This window comes from Eucalyptus grandis, chromosome 6 (assembly GCF_016545825.1).
Source record: "Eucalyptus grandis isolate ANBG69807.140 chromosome 6, ASM1654582v1, whole genome shotgun sequence".
Taxonomy (NCBI): domain Eukaryota; kingdom Viridiplantae; phylum Streptophyta; class Magnoliopsida; order Myrtales; family Myrtaceae; genus Eucalyptus; species Eucalyptus grandis.
The window spans coordinates 39,098,354-39,118,796 of NC_052617.1; the positions used below are offsets into that span (position 1 = coordinate 39,098,354).

The 20,443-nt window shown below is 40.2% G+C and overlaps 2 protein-coding genes across 4 annotated transcripts; both read left to right on the forward strand.

Annotated features, from left to right (window-relative positions):
• Nucleotides 1-567: 567 nt before the first annotated feature.
• On the forward strand, nt 568-2,704 carry LOC104447095 (probable aspartyl protease At4g16563). Its single transcript, XM_010060877.3, is given in 2 exon segments — nt 568-1,659; nt 1,662-2,704. Coding segments are annotated over 2 exon segments (1,287 nt in total). The 5' UTR covers nt 568-924; the 3' UTR covers nt 2,214-2,704.
• Nucleotides 2,705-6,154: 3,450 nt separating this feature from the next.
• On the forward strand, nt 6,155-18,925 carry LOC104447070 (protein TRANSPARENT TESTA 9). Of its 3 annotated transcripts, none has more exons than XM_010060853.3 (19): nt 6,171-6,453; nt 7,360-7,411; nt 7,502-7,578; nt 7,668-7,801; nt 8,075-8,171; nt 8,451-8,508; nt 9,288-9,396; nt 9,499-9,619; nt 9,748-9,937; nt 10,784-11,097; nt 12,212-12,300; nt 12,381-12,436; nt 14,233-14,370; nt 14,510-14,615; nt 15,431-15,505; nt 15,594-15,646; nt 16,336-16,492; nt 17,004-17,170; nt 18,283-18,925. In XM_010060853.3, exons 1-19 carry the CDS (start codon nt 6,401-6,403, stop codon nt 18,544-18,546), a joined length of 2,310 nt encoding a protein of 769 aa, XP_010059155.2. In that variant the 5' UTR covers nt 6,171-6,400; the 3' UTR covers nt 18,547-18,925. The 3 variants fall into 3 exon arrangements, with proteins under 3 accessions (XP_039171173.1, XP_010059155.2, XP_010059161.2); XM_010060859.3 differs by having other exon boundaries at nt 6,174-6,453; nt 18,286-18,925; XM_039315239.1 differs by lacking the exons at nt 17,004-17,170; nt 18,283-18,925 and having other exon boundaries at nt 6,155-6,453; nt 15,431-15,528; nt 16,336-16,350.
• The last annotated feature ends 1,518 nt before the right edge of the window (nt 18,926-20,443 follow it).

Consider the following 20,443-nt stretch of genomic DNA (forward strand, 5'->3'; position numbering starts at 1 on the left):
CTACCGGCGTACCGCTGCCATACCTCCCAAGGCAAACGTCATTCAACGCCAACGGCTAACGAAGACTTTTTGGTTCTATGTGCGCAGGAGACAATTGCGGCGCTTTAGGCCCATGTTAAATAGGGGCACGCACGTAAATACCCCGTCGGGGGTTAATGTACTAGCATCTCCTTAGGTACAGCTAAGCGATCCCCAGGAGATTGCGATTCTCGTGTAATGTTGCTGTAGCTCTAATTCGGGATAGCTCTCCTTCAAATTCAAGTACCCTAAACAAGTCGATTTTAGCCTTTTACATTAACCGTCGGCCAGGGGCCCGAAGGCTGGGTAATGCCTTGGATTGATCTGCTAAATGGGTATTGGAAGCGGGATCACGAGTAAAGTCACAGGCTCTCTAAAATTCCGTTGCGTATGTTAATAAATTAATTTTGTAAATCGATCTTTACTGAACAGAGAGGCGTGCAAAGTCGCCTTACAAAGGATGTCTGCCCATCCTCGGCCGAAGGGGGTAAAGACGTTCGGGACACGAACCGCACCGAAATCGAACACGATTCCCTCGTCCTCTTTCCCTCCGAACCGTTGTCGCTTTTGACCTTTCTCTCGTCCCCCTAAACTTAAACTGAAAGAAACAGAGTGCCGTGCGGACAAAAATATATAAACCCCCATCCCTCTGCTCACGGCCTCCACTCATTCCCTCTCTCGCTTCAGAAAAAAACAGAGAGACATAATGGCTACCCCCTCTCCTCCCCTGCTCTTCATCTCCTTCCTCCTCTCCCTCCCGCCTTATCTTCTTCCGCCGCCACCACCGCCGCCGCCACCGTCACACTTTCTCTCACTCCACTCCTCCCCAACCACCCCCGATCGTCCTCCTCCTCCGCCGCCACCGCCGCCTCTGCCTCCGACGACAATTCGTCATGGCAATCCGAAATGCTGAACCTCCTCGCCACCTCCTCCCTCACCCGCGCCCGCCACCTCAAGAAGCTCAACTCCTCTGCCTCCTCCAACTCTACCAAAGTCCCGTCCTTCCCTCGCAGCTACGGCGGGTACTCCATAGATCTAGGCTTCGGCACGCCGGCCCAGAGCCTCACCTTCGTCATGGACACCGGGAGCAGCCTCCTCTGGTTCCCCTGTACCTCCCGCTACGCCTGCGCCTCCTGCGTCTTCCCTAAGTCCGACCCCTCCAAGATCCGCCGCTTCATCCCCAGGCTCTCCTCCTCCGTCAAGCTCGTCGGCTGCCGCAACCCCAAATGCGCCTGGATCTTCGGCCCCACGGCCGCCTCCCGCTGCCGCGACGAATGCGGCTCCTCCGGCCGCAACTGCTCCCAGCAGACCTGCCCGCCGTACCTCATCCAGTACGGCTCCGGCAACACCGCCGGCCTCTTGGTCTCCGAGACGCTCTCCTTCTCCGGGGGCCGGAAGGTACCGGGCTTCCTCGCCGGGTGCTCCCTGTTCTCGACCCGGCAGCCCGCGGGCATCGCCGGGTTCGGCCGCGGCCCGGAGTCGCTCCCCTCCCAGATGGGCCTCCGGAGGTTCTCCTACTGCCTCCTGTCCCGCCGCTTCGACGACACCTCCGCCAGCAGCGACCTCGTCCTGGACCCCGCGCCGGGCTCAGGCGGCGACAGCAAGACTAAAGGCGTCGTCTACACGCCGTTCCGGGCCAACCCAGGCACCCGGGCTCGGCGTTCAAGAACTACTACTACATCGGCCTCCGCAAGGTCCTCGTCGGCGGGACGGCCGTGAAGATTCCGCACAGGTACCTCGTCCCGGGGGCCGACGGGAACGGCGGGGCCATCGTGGACTCGGGCTCCACTTTCACGTTCATGGAGCGGCCCGTGCTCGACGCGGTGGCCGAGGAGCTCGAGCGGCAGATGGCGAACTACAGCCGGGCCAAGGGCGTCGAGGCGCAGATCGGGCTGAGGCCGTGCTTCGACGTGTCGGGGCGGGGGGACACGATGACGGTGCCGGAGCTGTCGCTGCATTTCAAGGGCGGCGTGAGAATGATGCTGCCGTTGGAAAACTACTTGGTGCTGGTGAGGGAGCGCCGCTCGGAGGCGGCATGCGTGGCGATCGTGACGGACGATGCCTCGATCGGCCCGGAGATGAGCGGCGGACCGGCGGTCATATTGGGCAGCTTCCAGCAGCAGAATTTCTACGTGGAATACGATTTGGAGAATGAGAGGTTTGGGTTCAGAAAGCAGACTTGCAAAGTCAAATGAATCCATTAGTCTCCTTCTCATTCTTTCGGGAATGATGTCTCATTGAGTATATCTAGAAATAACAACATGACAGTAAGGCGGCGGCGGCGCGGCATCTGCAGCCGGGGTGGGGGGCTACCGGCGCGGTGGTGGCAAATCGACAGTCGGATTTACGAATATTTGGTATAAGCTTTACATAGGATAAATTAAATTATGCAGAATATGAAGGGGGGATAATGGAAATAGAAGTTCGATTAATTATGGGTTTGGTTAAATGTATTTAATTTTTTTTTTTGAAGCATTTAATTTTGGCGTGCACTTTGGATTGCTGACTATGATACAGTGACAAGAGCAGGAGCATACGTTTTTTTAGTGGCTGGGCCACACCCATGTGGCCGCCCAATTTTCTCTTCTTCACCAATTTGGAGCTGTTGAAACTTTGATGTATCGATACAGCTCACAGGTTGTTTATGATTGACATTAAACTTTTAAGTGGGGCCAAACTTTGATCCCATTTAGCTTCTTTTAGGTTTGGGTAACATAAAAATAAAAATGGCGGCTCATCTGAAGGCTCAAATTTGGTGCAAGTAGGTCTAATTTTAATTTGATGTCAATGATCGACGCAGTATTCAAAGTGTACCGTAATTCAATTTCAATTCATTGTTGCCCACGGAAGTGTCGAATTATCATAAAATTATGACCTCTTATGCCAAAAAGTGAATAAATATAATTTGACTTGACAATTATAGATACGAAATTCAAAATGTAATGGAGTTGGATTCACTGTTATTTCTAAAAGAATACATTGTTGTAACCTGAAAAACAAGTACAGATCAGGGTCATTATTGAGACGATATCCAACGGATCTCGATTCGCAACTGCACTTCGTTTTCTTTATTAGGTTTTATCCGGACTCCACATTTTTCGTGACTTCATTTCAAGCCTGTGAAAATACCATACCACTATGAAAGCAAACGTACTTTCGCATGTATGATGTACACACCTACACCTGACATCCGGTTAGATATCATTTTCGAGAATAAATTCATGCAGAGTCCCTACTTTGATACCATTCCCATGATCCTTTCTTTTTTATGTGCAAGTCAGGATGATGGAAGCGAAGACTTCTACAGCAGCAGCGGAAAGAGATGTACATTGACTAAGAGAGCAATGATTAAGGAAAGAAATAAGAAATTCCTGCTTGATTAACGTCTAACGCGGAGCGAGCAGCATGCCCTTCGAGGCTTCTAATTGAAGCAAAGCTTCCTCGAAAGATCTGATCATGATAAAAGGCGGTAAAGATATCATTTCTTTAGGCGACTCTAGCCAAGAAAAAGCACGGAAGATGGAAGGCATTCGATTCTTTTTTTACGGATGCCGCGACGACCCCGACAACCTTTATTTACCCGACTTTTCGCGGCGGGTTCCCTCTTGGATTTTTTTTCTTTTTTTTTGGTCGGTGGTTCCCTCTTGGATTTGCATCAACAAAAAAGTGAGGAAAAAACAATGACCCGAGGAACCTTAATTTTTTGCGTCTAACAAAGGCGGCCCTACTTTCCTTCGAGAATGATGTCACTTTAGGTAAAGATCGATATTAGGTGGGCGATGATGCTGGCGGCGGCTCTGCATTATGTCATCCGCTTTTTGGGAGGACGAGGGGGATTTGAGCACGAAGAAGAGGGAGTGACTCATCCCACATGGCTGGGGTTGGGAAGCATGTGGCTTTTCTCATTTGCGCCTTTGGAAGCTACAAAGGTGTGGGGTCTTGGACAGGGGGGCTGTTCGGAGCTTTTCCAGGCTATCCTTTCTTCGGGCCCTTGCTTTTTCCAGGTATCCATCTTGACTGTTAATTATGCAAGAGAGCTCGTATTATCAACGGTTGAGATGAGTTTGGTCCGCGTTTTCCATAGCTATGGGAGCATGGTGGGCCGAGTCCACCCAAACGCGTCTATTCCTTGACTGAGATGGCTCATTTGGTGGACGGGTTACGGGTTGTGGACCAGCGGGCCCTTCAAAATGGAAGCGTGGGAATTTTAGTTTTCTTACTTTTTGAATGGACGTGGACTTTTGATTATATAGCATCATTTATTATATAATTGTGTATTGGACAATCGAAAACATTTTTTTCAAAAAAATTAAGTAAATAATTCAGGCTTTAGCCTCAACTGGCCCAAACTAAACCGAATGATTTTGGTTTGGTTTTCTTTTTTATTTTGGGATATGTTCACTAGAGTTGGGAGCTTCAACTACCGTTGCCCATCGCTGGAAGGGACACTAACTTGTGTCGACCCTTGCTCAACCAAGGCAAGGTGTCATTGGCCCCCGTAAGGGCTGGTCTCCTAGATTTGGGCACCCTCGCCTAGGCTCGATGAGGGCTAGCCACCCTCGCTTACCATCGCTTCGACAATGGGTAGCGGCGGCGACAATTGAAGTTCCATTGGCCAGCCCTCCATTCTCTTCTTTTGTTTTATTTTTTTTTTTAATAAGATTTTATTTTTCTTTTAATTTTTAATTAATTAAAATAATAATTGAACAAAAATAATTTAAAAATACCACACAGGAAATAAAAAAATAATTAAAAAATGACATGTCGGCATTTTCCATTAGTCAAATTGATGGTATTGATGGTATTAATGGAAGGATTTGATTGCATAAATTTGACAAATTTTATAACTCAATTATGCTTTTATGATAAATTTTAAAATTCTAATGAACATATTCCTTTTTCTTTTTTATTTTCGGGCCGGGCCAAAATTCCCCCAGGCCCAGACCTTTGCACCAGTGATAGAACTCTTGTATGTAAAAGAACGAGGCCTTGGGGAAGTGGGCTCCGGATTGGGCCAACACACATATTTAAGGTTGTTGAGACTTAACGTTTCCTTTCGGATTGGGCCAACACACATATTTAAGAATTGATTGACTTGGCCCAGTACTAGTGCGACGTTGAAAAGACCGAAATTAACAAATAATACGTGTAGTAGACGTCATACATATGAGCTTCGTGCAGTTATAAAATGGTAGCCAAAAATTAAATTTGGAAAAAAGGTTCAAACTCAAATAAGGTATAGAAAAAATAAACTTTTTGTTCCTAGTAATAATTTATAGAAATAAGTTTTTCATCTTTTTTCTTTATAATTATAAATTATTCTTTTATCTCCTTTGCCATCCATTGTTTAGGGTAACATTTTTACTCATTGCCTTCTTTCGTCACGATTATAAATCAGCCAAAAATTAAATTTGGAACAAAATAAGAAATAAAAAATAAACTTTTTGTTCCTGGTAATAATTTATAGCCTACCATCCTTCTCCCCTTGCCATCCCACCACCACAACGGTCACTATTGACCACCACCAGTTGCTGATCATCAATCGCAATTGTCGCCTACTAGAAGAGGAGCAAGAAGAAAAAGAAAAGAGAAAAAAGAAAGATCTAACAAATTATTAAAAATTAAAATAAATTCTATGTTACAAAAGAAAATGTCGTATGAAATGTATTTTTATTATTTTTCTATTCGATAATAGAAATTTTGTATAATTACTAAGTGTGATATTTTACTATAAATTATTCCAAATAATAAAATAGAAAAATACTATATTTAAAAAGAAATTATCTTTCAAAATAAAAAAGTTATCAAATGCATATTTAGTTGAGGACTCGCAAGTCCTTTATCATTATAGCAATAAGCTCTTAGCCATTCGATGACGAGAGCGGTTGAGTGTTCTCTCACAGATAAATCATGAATGTTCAAATATTTTCTCCATTTGTCTTTTATTTTCACATTAAGAAAATAATCATCAAAGGTTCTTCGAATCCTTTTTCTTTTTATAAAAATTTAGCGTGACATCACACACCATTCTCTCGATACCTCACGATCGTCATTAAAGGTGGTCGGGTCGACATAGCTCCGACCGGAAGCGCCGACGAACGGAAACCGGACAGCCCGAGGCCGTTGAAAGTTCGTTGTCGACGCTATTGCGCGAATTTTTCCAACCCGCAACTAAAGAAGGCCACCAAACGGCCAAACCCCACCGTCCGTCTCCAGCGCGCGATCCACCCATCAAAAAGCACACCCTCTCTTTCTCTCTCTTACCGTGTTCGATTGCTTGACCGGTGGATCACCGCCGCGGCCTTTCGCTCCCCTCGCTCTCTCCGCCGGATTCCGAGATCCGTTCCCCTCGGCGGGAAGAACCCCCCGGCCGGCCGGAGCCATGTGGCGGTCGCTCTGGCGATCGATCGATCGCTTCTCTCCTCAGTACTTCAAGTGAGTCCTGCACACGCGCTAGTCGACGATTGGCGGTTGGGGGCGGGGGTGTGGATCGCTTGTGCTGCTGCTTCGTTGATTTTCTTTCTTTCTTTTTTTTTTATTTTTTTTGTTGGCTCGGTTTAGAAAATTTCTGGTTGCTTGATCGAGCGCGGGATGTAGTGATCTCGAAAATATCGAGCCGGTCGGTGAATCGAACTGAGCCGCGAAACGAGGGCGGCTCGGCGACGATGCTTGTGACGATCGATGGTGTGGACGTAGGTGCTGAATGTGGAGGATATTGCTTCGTTCTTCTCTGTCCTTTGTGCCTGTCCCGCACATGCTTTCCGCATAAGAGTTTCGTCTTTTGATTTGGCTTAGAAATCGAAAATGCCGCTTCTTAGTGATTTGATGTAGAGCGAGTCTGATGAATCGAACCGAGTCACGAAACAAGGAGGCTCGGTGATGATGCTTGTGAATTGATGGCGTGGACGTAGGTGCTGAATGTGGATGATGTCACTTGATTGTTCTTTATCCTTTGTCCCGCACATGCTTTCGGCATGTGAGTTTCTTCTTTTAGTTTGGTTTGGAAATTTTGGTGCTTAATCGGGCATGGATGTAATCTTGAAAATGCCGCTTCTTAGCAAATTGGGGTGTTGTCGAGCCAGTTGGCGAATTGATCTGAGTCACGAATCAAGGGGGGCTTAGTGATGATGCTTGTTACGATCGATGGTTTGGACATAGGTGCTGAATGTGGATGATATCACTTCATTCTTCTTTATCCATTGTCCTGCACATGCTTTCCACGCAAAGTTTCTTCTTTTAGTTTGGCATATGTTCACCGAGGACGTGTTGTTGCTGTTTAATGCTATTTGGTCCTTTTCAGCTTATTGGTTTGTTGATGTCATTTGCATTTTTGCAATGCAGATATGTTGTCAATGAGTTGCGGGGAATCAAGGTTGTAGATAGGAGTAACAGGGTAAGACGACAGAGCTGGTATATTACATTATTTTCACCTCAACGTTTCACTTGTTTTTTTCATACTGATCCCTTCTTTCTATTCTTTTAGGAGATGGTAATAGATTTGATGCAGTCTATTGTAGAGACAGTCACCTACGGAGATAGGCACGATCCATTGATTTTCGAGTATGAATGGCTCATGACCTCAATCAACCATTTTCTTCTTTTACATCAGCGTGTTAATTTACATCACGCTTATGTTCTGAATGTTTCAGATACTTCATGGAATACCAAGTTATGGCAGAGTTTGTCCGTGTCTTAAGGATCGGCAAAAATTCAAGGATAGAGGCGACTTTGCTTCAGTATCTGAGCATAATGATTCAGAACATTGACAGTGAGCAAGCGACATGTAAGATGACACTTTGAACTCTTATATGTGTAGGCCAAGGTTACTGCTTATCTTTCCCTTTCCTCCTCGGTATAAACACCCACTCACCAAGAAAGAAAAGATCCACTTTCCTGTAAGCATCGGGGGAAAGAAAATGTTTGCGTTGTGGACGTTACAAGTTTGTGGAGAAAAAATCTTTTCTCCGCAGGGAGTGGACCTTTTTCATTCTTATTTTCCTGAATTTATTACCCTCTCTTGAAGCAATTCTGATGCTTGTGTATTTGTATTCTGCAGATTATTGTTTTAGCAATGACTACATTAACAACATCATAGCACACCCATATAAGTTTGATGGAGGGGACTTGGCTCCATATTACATATCGTTTTTAAGGTGATGATCTCTCTCTTTCTCTCTCTCTCAACGTTCAGTGTTATTGACATTGTCCATAGCATCAAAATGTTGAATGCCCAAATAGTCAATAGTATTTTGCAGATATTAGGGATGCGCTTCCAGTCAGAAGTTGTGCATTGATTGGTGGAGAAGTTTCATCTATCTCTTGGTTAAGATTTCAATATGGTTGTGCTGATATGGATGAAAATGATTTTATAATAACTACTTCTGCCTGATGTTCTTTTCTTTTGTCTGTTTCTTATTTTCTGGTTTAATCAGAGCAGTGAGCAGCAAAATAAACAGAGACACACTCTGCCTTCTTGTGAAAGTCGATGGGGTAAGTTGGGTCACATGCACAAATAAAATAGTAAGGCTATTAATGGATCTCTGCCTTCTACTTATGCAAAAGAAAGATCTCTACCTTCTGGATTTATTATGTATGCAACTTGGGTGCATCTATCTCACATACAATCTAAAATGCCTTAGAAAAAGCCTTAATAAGAGTACAGCATAAGATCCTTCTGAATGTTAGAAGGGCTTTGCAGCAAAGTTGCATTTAAAGCGGAAGGATCTGTGACAATAAATATGTTTCTGTAATATATCTGTTGATTACGTGCATCAGTAGGTGGCTGTGGTTGTATCACTGTAATGACCAGCAGTATAAAACTTTCCTCTTATCCTGTGGCATCTGTTAGTTGTCAAATTAAAAGTTTCATTATGGAATTTCTGAGTCCTTGAAAGTTCAAATACTTCTCCTTCTATCACAAGTAATTCAGTGACATCCATATACCGAGACATGTGATGGTATATGATTACCATCGCATAGACAACTCTTTGCCAAGCGTTTGAATTTCACTTTTCCTGTAATAGTGTTTAAGAAGGAACAGGCCCAGGTGTTCGATGCCTAAGTCTAATTAAACAAGCAACATTTAAATGGAATTGTTACGTTTTTACCTGCATGTAGGAACTCACGTGAGTGGAGAATATTATTTGTGCATTTGTGTTTTCTCTTATATGTTGTTTAAATTGTCTAAATCTTTATCCACGAAATCTTGTGCTTTGTGAAATTATATTTGCATTTTTGTGCTGTCTAATAATTCACACTTGCAATTCTAGGACAATGTAATTTCCTTCCCCCTGTATAGTGAAGCTCTTAAATTTGCTAGACATGGGGAAAAGATGATCCAGACAGCTGTACGCGCATTGAGTCTCAACGTGTACAATGGTACGGTACTGAATTTATTTTTATCTGCTGATAAGTGATTTAAATAGTAGAAACAAATGTTTTTGAATTTCTTTTGAAACATCTTGCTTTTCTTTTGTGCAGTCAGTGACGATATGGTCTTCCAATTTCTAACAAGTCCGCCATTATCAAATTACTTCTCAGATTTGGTGCAGAGTTTAAAAGAGCAATGCATACGTTTAGATACTATTGTGCATGCCAACAAGTATGTCGCTGTGAGTTTATGATGATAATGAATGTTTCTTCTTTTTGGGTCAATATAATAAGATGAACCATATCTTAGTGTGGTTGTCTGTAAGCACTCACAGTAGGAGATGCCTTACTTTTTTGCAGCGAGAAATCCCCTCAAGGAAGAATAAAGGAGTTACAGTTGGATGCTGACAAGGTAGTAGATGATCTTTACTACTTGAAGGACATAATATCCGTTGGTGAATTGCGGCTGAGCAGATGTGTTATGGAAAATCTTCTCAAGTTGCTTGTCCTTCCTGCCTTACTCTCATTATTGCAGCTTGAGGAGAAAAGCGTAAGATATTGCTCTTGAGGCTCATCTTTTTGCATTTCTTGGAGCATCTTAGTGTTTTTGTGATGCTTGTTGCTAGGTGTAAGATTTTTCGGGACCATTGCCAACTATTTTAAAAGCTTAAGTTAATAGATGAAAACATGGTTTAATATACAGTTTTAACACTCTGACTAATGCATAGGCTGGACTTTGGCCTAAGATTAAAGCATGGAAATATATAATAGGTGAGACAGATGAGGGCCTGGAAAGATGCTGGTATCGTGTGTGATTTTGTGGGACCATTGTCATCCATTTTAAAAGTCTAAGTTGTTAGATGGAGGCATGATTTAATATTTGAATACTAGGCATTATTTTTCCTTATGTTCATTAGAGCTTGAAGTTAGCTATGAAGCATAGAGAACTTGCATATGAGGCTTGATTAAAGTGAAGCTGTGAAAGATTGGATTATCTAATGATAAGATGCATCATCTACACTTTAAAGTGGAAAGAAGAAAGTTTCATCAAGGTGTTTACTTTATGTGTCACACACAGTTGCAGTGCAATTTGTCAAAGACACACAATAATTACTTTTGTGGAGGCGGATTTCTTTTTGCATTTTACATCTAGTTTATGGCTTTTCATACAACTTCATTAGTGACTCCTCCAGTTGATGGTTTTTCCTGGATCCTTACATTTATGGTTGATGAGCTTGTCCTTGTCTTATATGCAAAGCATCCAATATTGTCATGCATGTTTAAGAGCTTGTTTGAAACTATGTTGCTGAAATTTTGTAGTTTCGATTGTCAATTATTTTAGTAATTTGGTACTATTATTGTTTATGTGTGAAATTGATTGTTCGGTTTTGTTCAGGACTCAAGTTTTTCTGCCGTCACTTCTCTCTACATAGTTTCTCGTCTTCTTCAAGTTGTTGGCGGGATATCTTTGATTAATTTTGTTGCTGGCGTTATTTTATATCCTTATTTGGCCTCAAGCAAGGAAGATGCTGCTCAAGGAAACAACTGTAATGGAACTAGTGGCAGTGATTCATTTTCGAGATACATTTCTAAGCTGGAAGCAGTTGTATATGCTGATTTTGATTCTGAAGGAACAAAAAATATCAACGGAGAAAATTCTCTTGGTTGCCTGGTGGGGTGCGAATCATGTGATTCTCCTTCAGCTAAAAGGTCTGTGAATTTCAACTTGATCTTTCCTTGTCAAGGGATGGTTTGGCACATTGTTAAGACTGCTCCTTTTTATCCTTTGTTGATGGATCTAAGGAAAACTGATCCAAAAAGTCAGGATTGGGGCATGCCTTTCCTTGATCAATTGTGAAAAATAATATCATGCTCATTTTACTCAGCTTATTTTCGTATTAACCACAGATTTCACCTTCTAAGGTGCTGAGGATATAAACTCTGTCTAGACTTTTGAGAATATGCAGTCAATACCTTGTAGCCCATTTTTCTGTCAATAACAAATTTACTATATGGGCTGATCAACCTTAAATTTTTGGAAAAAGATTTTTCTCCTCCAAAACTTTAGCTATACAAATGTATTGAAGTGTAAGTCATCGCGAAGATTCAGATGCAAAATTAAGAAATATGCCTTGTAGCATGTGATTAACTCAATATTTTTAACATCATAAAAGTCCTTGAAACTTTATGAAAGGAGTATAAACTTTCAAAAATTGAAGTTTCTTATCACAACAGCCATTTTGCATAGAAAGTTAATTACGATGCTGTTAATTGGCAAGGGAGTCATTTATAAGTACAGTTCCACACTTTGTTAACTTCGAAGATGAGTGAGAAGATAAATGAGAGAGATTTCTTGATTCACCAAGACCCTACATAAGGTAACTAAAAATCACGATTCAGACTTTAATTCTTGGAGATTCTACTTTGTTGGCTGCGAGAACATGCCGTCACCATATCATTTATTGGTTGAATACTTTTCCAATTCTGGCTCAATTTTTCTTTTGACTCTAATTAAGCTCACAGTTGCACATTTTTGAGCACAAGGTCTTTTTGACATGTGAAGCTTCTAGCTTGTCGAGTTTTTCACACATGAGTTTTTCCTTTTTTGTGCATTTCAGGAACCTTTAAAGCTTAATTAGGAGACGTTGCATACATCCAAATAAGTCTGGGCCATTGAATCTGCTTGGGTCAACCAATAGATTTATCATATGGCCCACTCCATATTCAATGGTTCAGATGCATTGTCTGTGCTATATTTTTTTTCTTAATTAGGACTTTTGAAATTGTACAGATTCTTGAGATAGATAGTGTGATTGGCTTGCAGGAATGGAATACTTGGATATGTATTCTCTGACAATCCCACTCTGTTGTTATCATCTCTGTACTTGTTGCTCATCTTAGCAGAAAATGAAGGTAGTTGACTCTATGATTATTTCTAGAATGAGCTCAATCTGATACTTACAATTTCTCTTTCTTTTGATATGTGTGATCAGATTGTGACGATTTTCTCAGTAGAATGATCAAGTCAATTGTACTCCCGCAAGAAAAGGTAGTTTTATGTCCTATGTAGTGCTGCAATAATGTAAATGGCTTTGTTGAGCCGTAAATTTGGAGTTTTTGACTTGAGCTTGTCTTAGGCAGTTATTTGGCACGAGTTAAATCTTATTTTAGCGACAGCTTAACATGTTGTCATGCTCCCCTCTGGAAGAAAGACAACTTGAAGAAGTAATGATGTTCCCTACACTAGTGAATTATAATTTCTGCAACAACTCCGTACGTTGTTTCCCTCTGGAAGACACAAATTAAGTGAAGCAAAAATATTTTCCAATCCCTCATTCTCTGAGTTTAGAAACAGGAGAAATATATGCACTTTCTCATATGTTATTTTACTCAGCTCATATTTTCAGGCTATGTTGTTCCAGTGTAGTATCTTCTTCTATAAAGTACCATCATCCATCTGAAAATACAAATAGAAAAAACATGCACATCGGACTCTAAGATGTGTGGTTGTAAGATGGGAAGGTATCTACCTACCTTTTGAGGCTATGAATCCAATCTGTCGACAGCTTTTCTTAACTTTGAAACCTAGAATCTACTCTGCGGCACCTTGTGACCTCCTAAATACTCAACCTGTCGATTCCCATATAGTCAGGAGAAATGCATTTTTTCCAATGTTTTTGTCAACCGAATCAAAGTTTCAAGTATCTATATATCAGCAATGAAAGCACATTGCTTAATTACTAATGTGGAAACAAAAGGCATTTATTCAGCAGTGAACTACAATATGTCAACAGACTACATAAGTTGGGGAAAGATCCACTAGGACTTACATGAACTTCACTTGTCCCCTTCTATTTCTCTTATTAAACCCTAGAAAGGGACAGAGAGGCCACTTAACAAGTTGCATTGGTTTGAAATGATTAGCGTTTAGCTGTGTGAGACAAAAGACTTCATAATAGAACAAAGAAGAAAGGTATAAAATCAAGAGGACAGCAAAACTTATCAAGGGTCCAATTAGTGAGTAAGGAAGGTCTTTGTTTTGCGGTATTACATGGTACTTAGTTTGGATTCTTCATATTCATTTCTATCTTGGGTTTTTCAAATTCTTAATTAATAATCTATTCAAGCACTATCTTTTTTTTTTTTTTTTTTTTGGCATAGAAGCTACCTGTGGAGTTAACAAGCATAAGGTGGATATTACGTACCTCAGGATGTACCTCCTAGTTAGAGACTAATTCAGAAATCAGGATCCTCCAAATGATCTCTAATAAAAACTATGAATAGTACCTTGCCATTTCGGTTCAACGGGCTTCACAATTTTCGTTGCACTTCCTTTTCCTCTAGTGGATATCTATAATCTACTAATGTGGTAGTACTCCCAGTTAGGGTAGCCTATTTATCTTTTATATCGATATCGGGTAGATATATGACTCCGAAATTTGGAACCTACCTTATACTTGAAGACTGAAATTTGGAAAGCTCGAATTTTGCATGAACTGTTGATTGCCAAAAGAAGAACAAGGAAGAGTGGAAGAGAAAATTGTTAGTCTAATGCACACTACAGAGCCTACCTAGTCATATGAGTTGGAAAAATTCCATAAATTTCACAATTTTTGCTGCACATCCCTTTTGTATGGCTGATCTCTACAATTTATAGATTTATGTGGAAGGAAGAAGGTGTCCACTGCTTTAATTTAATGTAGTAGTTCTCCCAATTTACACTATTCATATCATTGTTAGTTAATTCAAATATTAAATGCGAGACTGATGAAGCATGATCAATATATTATTACTGCTGCTCAATTACTGTGAGTCTACAGTTATTAAGCGGTGTTTCTGTTACAGATTGTCGATGTGCTGTTGAAAGTGCTAGCAAATCCACAAGTTACTGTACTAACATTCCAGCAGACAGGGTGGTTCCTGGAAAAGTGGTTGCGTTGTCAAGGAATGAAGCTTGGGAATGATAGCTCCATGCTTTTTAATGTAAGAATTTGGCTGGGTGAATATTGGTCTCTTCATGAATATGTTCCTGAAATTTCATGTGAGCTGTTGTTAACACGAACATAGAAAACAGATTACTGAAATTTTCTAAAGTTTTATATTTTTTAGTTTTCATTGACAGACTTCATATGAGCAATCCCGTGAACGACTTCAAAAAGAATTTGATGGACCCTGGTTCGATTACATCCCTGATACTCTGAGAAATGAGTGGGAGAGCTGCAAAAAAGGTGCATTTTGTTTTCTGTACTGTCAAATTACTTTATTTAAGTTCCTAAGCATTGGAATGGAATTAGAATTTCATTGTATGGACATGAGTTACTTAAAGTTGAGCTAAGTTTTGCTGAAGTATTTTTCTTAACCATTGTGAGATTTTGTAGTACCATTACCAACTGTTCTAAAAGCTTAAATTGTTAGATGAATACTTGGTTTATTATTTTAATATTCTAACAAGCCCCTCATGCTTAGTCCAGTCTTTTGCCTAGTACTAAGGATGGAAATTTAATTGGAGAGGCAAATGGGGTCTGGAAAAATTTGAACTCAGAACCTTCAACTTTGATATCATGTGAGATTTTGTAATACCATTGCCAACTGTTCTGAAAACTTAAGCTGTTAAATGAAGGCGTAGTTTATTATTTAAATATTCTAACAACCGTCATCGCATGACATCCATCACTATTAGGCAATCTAAGTTTCTGGTAACAATTGGAGTTATAGGCTGGGAAGAATACACTTGGGAATTTTTCTTTGGCCTGATGTTTGGTGAATTATGATGCATTTTCCCAGAGTGATAAGTTGCAATGTCGGAGATACAGTGAAAGCAGAACCCTTATAGGCTTAAAAGACTAAAGTATAGTATCTCTAACCCTTACAAAAAGTACAAGGACAGATGAGTGTATCTGATTTAAAAGATTTTTAGCCTTACTAGATGAGATTAGGGATGGACCCTTGTATGTTGGGGTGGGTGAGGCAGAGAAGAGAATAACAACAACATGATGTTACAGACTATGTTAATTGAAGTAATTGGAATTGGTTTTGCATGCAGATCTTGAGGAGCCCGTAAACCGGAAAGACCCCCTTTTCACACTAGAGCTTCACATCAACCAGCAGAAAGACGACAGTATTTTTCTGGACCACTCTAGAGTTAGTATAGCATTCCTATTTTTCTTATATGTTGAGCTGTGAGTAATTTCATGTTAATGTTTTAGGCTGTGCAGCAACTTCTTCAGTTTCTTGGCAAAAGATGGTAGATGCAGTGAAGGTTTGACTTTTCATCTCCTCAGATAACTGTTTGAGTTTATTTTCATTCTGACCTAAAAGAGTGTTAAGTTTGCAACTATGGCTGAATCTTTTTGCGAGAAGTATACACTTGTGTTGATCTTTGAATAAATAACTGAACGCAGAGCAAGACTGATAATTTTTTTGGTGGGAATAGACTTTGATTAAATAATGGTGCTTAATCTGTTTCCCTGAGAGATAGTCGAACTTGCATTAAACCTCTTGACTGGTTCTTGGTATCTCCACAAACAATGAAAACCAAGAATTTGATAGTGATTGCTGTAAATTTAGTGCGTTTGGTAGGTTTCTATATTTGGTATAACTTACAAAAGTCTGTTGGTATTGACAAGTTTATTCATACTTTTGTCTCGGTGAATCCTGTGATTAGTGTCTGGCTGAGAAAAGAGTCCAATGATTTCTCATCATCAAGCACTGCATCTTTCGTTTTCTCTTGTTGTCTTGGTGCTATATCTGCTTCGGTGGTCCTACTTTTTTAATATAGATTTTATTTACAATATTATGAACTCTTCCTTTTCTCTGCAGTTTCTCTATTGGACCATGCAATTGCACTGTTAACATAGCCTCTATTTTTCAGTTGGAACATCGGTTTTTGTTAATTTGCATGAAACATTTGATTGCTATAAGTCCTTACAAATTACAGATCTTCCACAGGCTTTTGTTCTGCATCTTCAGCTCAAGGCATTGATTTGGAAGCAAGATCGACCTGATAAACTGGTGCTTGCTGTGGAAACTCTTTCCACTTCTGAATCCTGGAAAACACGTTCTTCGGATCATTCATCTGCAAATTTTGGGGCAGAGGTTGCTCTAGGTTGAATGGAAATCCTTTATTTTCCTATCTGCCCGTTTTCACTTTAATTTAAGGCTTTGTTTATTATGCGGAAAATGAACGATCTGAAAAACATTTTCCTAAAGATGATCTTTTGTATCACTTATAAAAATGAAGAATGAAAATATTTCTATTGTTCACGAAAACTTTTAGACATTAATTATTGACGGTGATGACAACATTTTTTATTGACTAATTATCTCAAGTTAACAAAAGAATATTTCGAGTGAAACAAATGATCTTTTTTAGGAAAATGTTTTCCAAATCATTCATTTTCTACGAAAAAAGGAGTCTTGAATGAACGAAAAATCTTTATATCATCCACAAAAATTTTAGACATTAATTATCAACGGTGATGAAATCATATTTCATTGACTAGTTATTTAAAGCGATACAAGCGATTGCTTATAGGGAACTATTTTTCAAATCATTAATTTTTGCAAAAAAAGGTGCCTAATATGATATTTGTTAATCTGATGTATGAACCTTGCAGGATCAGCATTCTCTTGCAGAATTGCATTTTCAAATGCAGGGATTCGTGACATCTACGTGATACCCGTCTCTAAGGGGAAAAGTGGCAAACTGCTTCTTATGGAGAAACATCCATTCCGGACTCAAAAGGGGGTCGTAATTGCTATTGCTCCACTGCCTGGTTTAAGTGTAAGTGTAAATTCTATTAATCATTGGACTCTTTGGGCCCCAAGAGATTGGGGGATTTTGGTCAACATTTAAGTGTTGTCATAAACTATTATAAACTCTTGCTTCCTGGGGAGTCCTTCAATACTCTTCTTCCTATGGGATTCTAATTTCCACTCTTTTAGGAGCATAAATACAAGTGACCAGGAAGAACTCGAGTGCTCACTTGAAAAAGAAGCATTAGGTAGCAAACAAAATGTGAAGTTATAAGATTTTAGTAACTGACTTTGCTATCTGAATTGCAGATTTGCAATAGGATGAGACATTTGTTAGAAAAAGCAAGAAGTTTGAGGAGTTATTGTTTTTCTCTGATGGATTTTTCAATAAGAAACCTTCATATTTCCTGAACAAACACAGGCATTTCTTGTCATGTTGCTCTATGATATTAATAGCGGTATTGTTAAAGAGCGAAGGGAAGATCTAAAGGGCAGACAGAGAAACTTTAAGGAAAGATCTGGAGTGCTTACGTTTTACTGGAAGTGTAAGCTAGTAAAAATTAATGGCATGAGAGGATTATATTAATGAGCAACTTAGTGGTGAAAGACTTGATGGATGTTACTGCTGCATGTGTTAGTTTAAATATTACAAGTAATCACTAATCCGTAAGCTCTGATTGAATCTGTTGAGCTCAATAGTCCTTATACCATCTTGGCATCTCTGTCAGCACATTTTCTGGCATCTTCCTCTAGTTAGATATAATTCATTTTATATTAAGAAAACAGCAGAATGATAACGAGGTGAATGCATCTAGAATAGGGTGGAACTACTCATGAATGTATAGGAAGAAAACAAAGAAATATTAGGTGGCTCATAGACGAAAACGTAATGGACATGGATAAAGCTGTTGGGTTGACCAATTGTTCTTTTCCTTTTCTTCATTTCAATTGTCTGTCTTCTAATTTTGATCAACTCTGTCTATGGCTCCCTAGATATGAGATACAACCTCTCTTATTGCCACTTGGCAAGTTATTCGAGAAAAAAATTATCTAATATGCCCAAATAGGTACCGGCATGAGAAAATAAAATAAAATAAAAGACAACATGCACAGCTGAGATGGATTTTCTTTACTTTCTAGCAGCCGAAGATAGAGAAGGAACATCCTACATGGTTGCACCTTCAGATAAGAGAGTTTGATCCCCGATTTGATTCAAGCAAGACGAAAAGCCACCATTTAAAGAGGTCTAATCATGTCACAGATGGGAGGTGGACACTGGGTTTTCCCAATGCAGAGGCTTGTAAGGCAGCTCAGTTGATGATACTTGAGGAAACAAGCAGGCAGAGATCATTCGTTGAACGGCAACTTGCACTGATGCTCCGGGACAATGCTCTTGTAGATTAAGTAGACACTCAGGGTAATTGATGCTCTGTTGCTAAATTGCAGTAGGCTTGTACATTAGGTCGCTAACTAAATTCTTAGTTCTCTCTTTTCCCTCTTGTCCCGTCTCTTTCTTGCCCCTACCCTGTTCAGAGTTTTGATGTGTCAACTCGGTACCAGTTTTGCTGTATAGTATAGTATAATCCTCATCACAAACAATGCCACCTGTAATATATTGTTTGTGTCCGGCCATCACGGAATCATGGATTATTCCTTATGTTCCCTTCTTATCTATAGAGCATTACTATGACTAAGAGCAGAGACATTCGGATTCACACTTTGTATTTACTTCTGTTTTTGGATCGACATGCTAATAATGTCAAGACTTCCTATTTGAATTGCATACTTGTTGGTTTTTTCGAATTCAGTTAAAAGTCGGTGCGTGTGTCGGCTGTGAAGACTCTATGCCTGTTGGTTGATTTTCTTATGAGCAACGAACTGCATACTGAGGAGTTAAAAGCCCAAAAGGTTGTCCCAATCTGAGGGAAAGGAAGTATAGAAAGATGGGTTTGAAGAGGAACTTGGGAAGTTTGAGAATATTGTCAAGAATGTCTTCCCTTAGTATGAAATTCATTTAGCGTTCTTATGGTGGCTTTTGCATTGCTTCTTCGACTGAACCAGAAAGATTTTCGAGATTCAGGATACTGGATCTGAGGGTTAATAGTGTCTGGGTCATTTTGCTGATAGGATAAATGGGATCGAATTTCTTCCTAAAACAACCAGTGAAGATTGCAACCTCTCTTCCTCTACAGGTGGACGGGTATCATAGAAACATCTGCATACAAATTGATACATACAAGTGATTTCTCAATACAAGTGAGGATATCTAAAGCCCTCTAAAATATGCAAATATTGACTTCTAGCCTCATATGGATCAGTTTCTCTTTTCTTCATAATTTCTAACTCTTTTTTTCCCCTTTAAATTCATCCTCAAATTTTAGAGGAAACTATTACATTGTTTTTAAGCTAATAGGCCCTAAGCTTTTGAGACCTAATATATGTAGATTCATTATGTTGCACGTCAAGAAATTGAAGAGCCTGCAGTGGATATCTCGAAAAGTTTGTTAGTTTTTATATAATCGACCCAATGCGATTGATTTTGTTTATCATTTTAATTTTATAAATAGCATCATCTATAGATCGGCCAAGAATTGCCCACGATAGTATCGCCATCGTCATTTCCTTCTAAAAAGCCCTACTTATCGGAAATTTCAAATCCACAAAAAAAAAACCTCGAACCGATCCTAACACTGACAAGAGGGGCTGAGGCGGCATAGGAGACAGCGGCCAGAGGTGGTGGGGCGGCCGAAGTGAAGTGGGAAGAGAGGTTAGAGTTTAAGAATGATATTGAACAAGGATTGAAATTTGATGATAAGGTTTGTCGGAACTCATAGAAATTTGTCCTAGGATGCGTTTTAAATGGCAACTTTTTTTCTTTTTTGATGTTTGGGCAAGTGGTGACTGTTTGTAGGTGTAAGTTGACTTATGAATCATTTCACATAACCTTTTTCATTCGGCGTGAGACTTGGGATATTGCCAGCAATCTCACTTAGGGTGCGTTTGGGAAGACTTTTGGGGAAAGTCTTTAGGAAAATGCAAAGACCTTTGAGTTGAAGGTGTTTTCTAAAATGCAAACTTGTGTTTGGTAAATTGTAATTTAAAAGCCCTTTGTGAAGTAGCTTTGAGCAAAATAGTGTTTGGGAGATAAATGACTTTTGTAAAAAAAAAAAAATTATAAAAAATAAAAAAATGAAAACCGGCAAGGGCGAAGGCATCCGCGGCCGGCGGCGACCCTCGGCGACCTCCGGCGACCTCGGATCGGGCCGGCGGGTCGCGGCGTCGCGCCACGCCGTTGCAACCT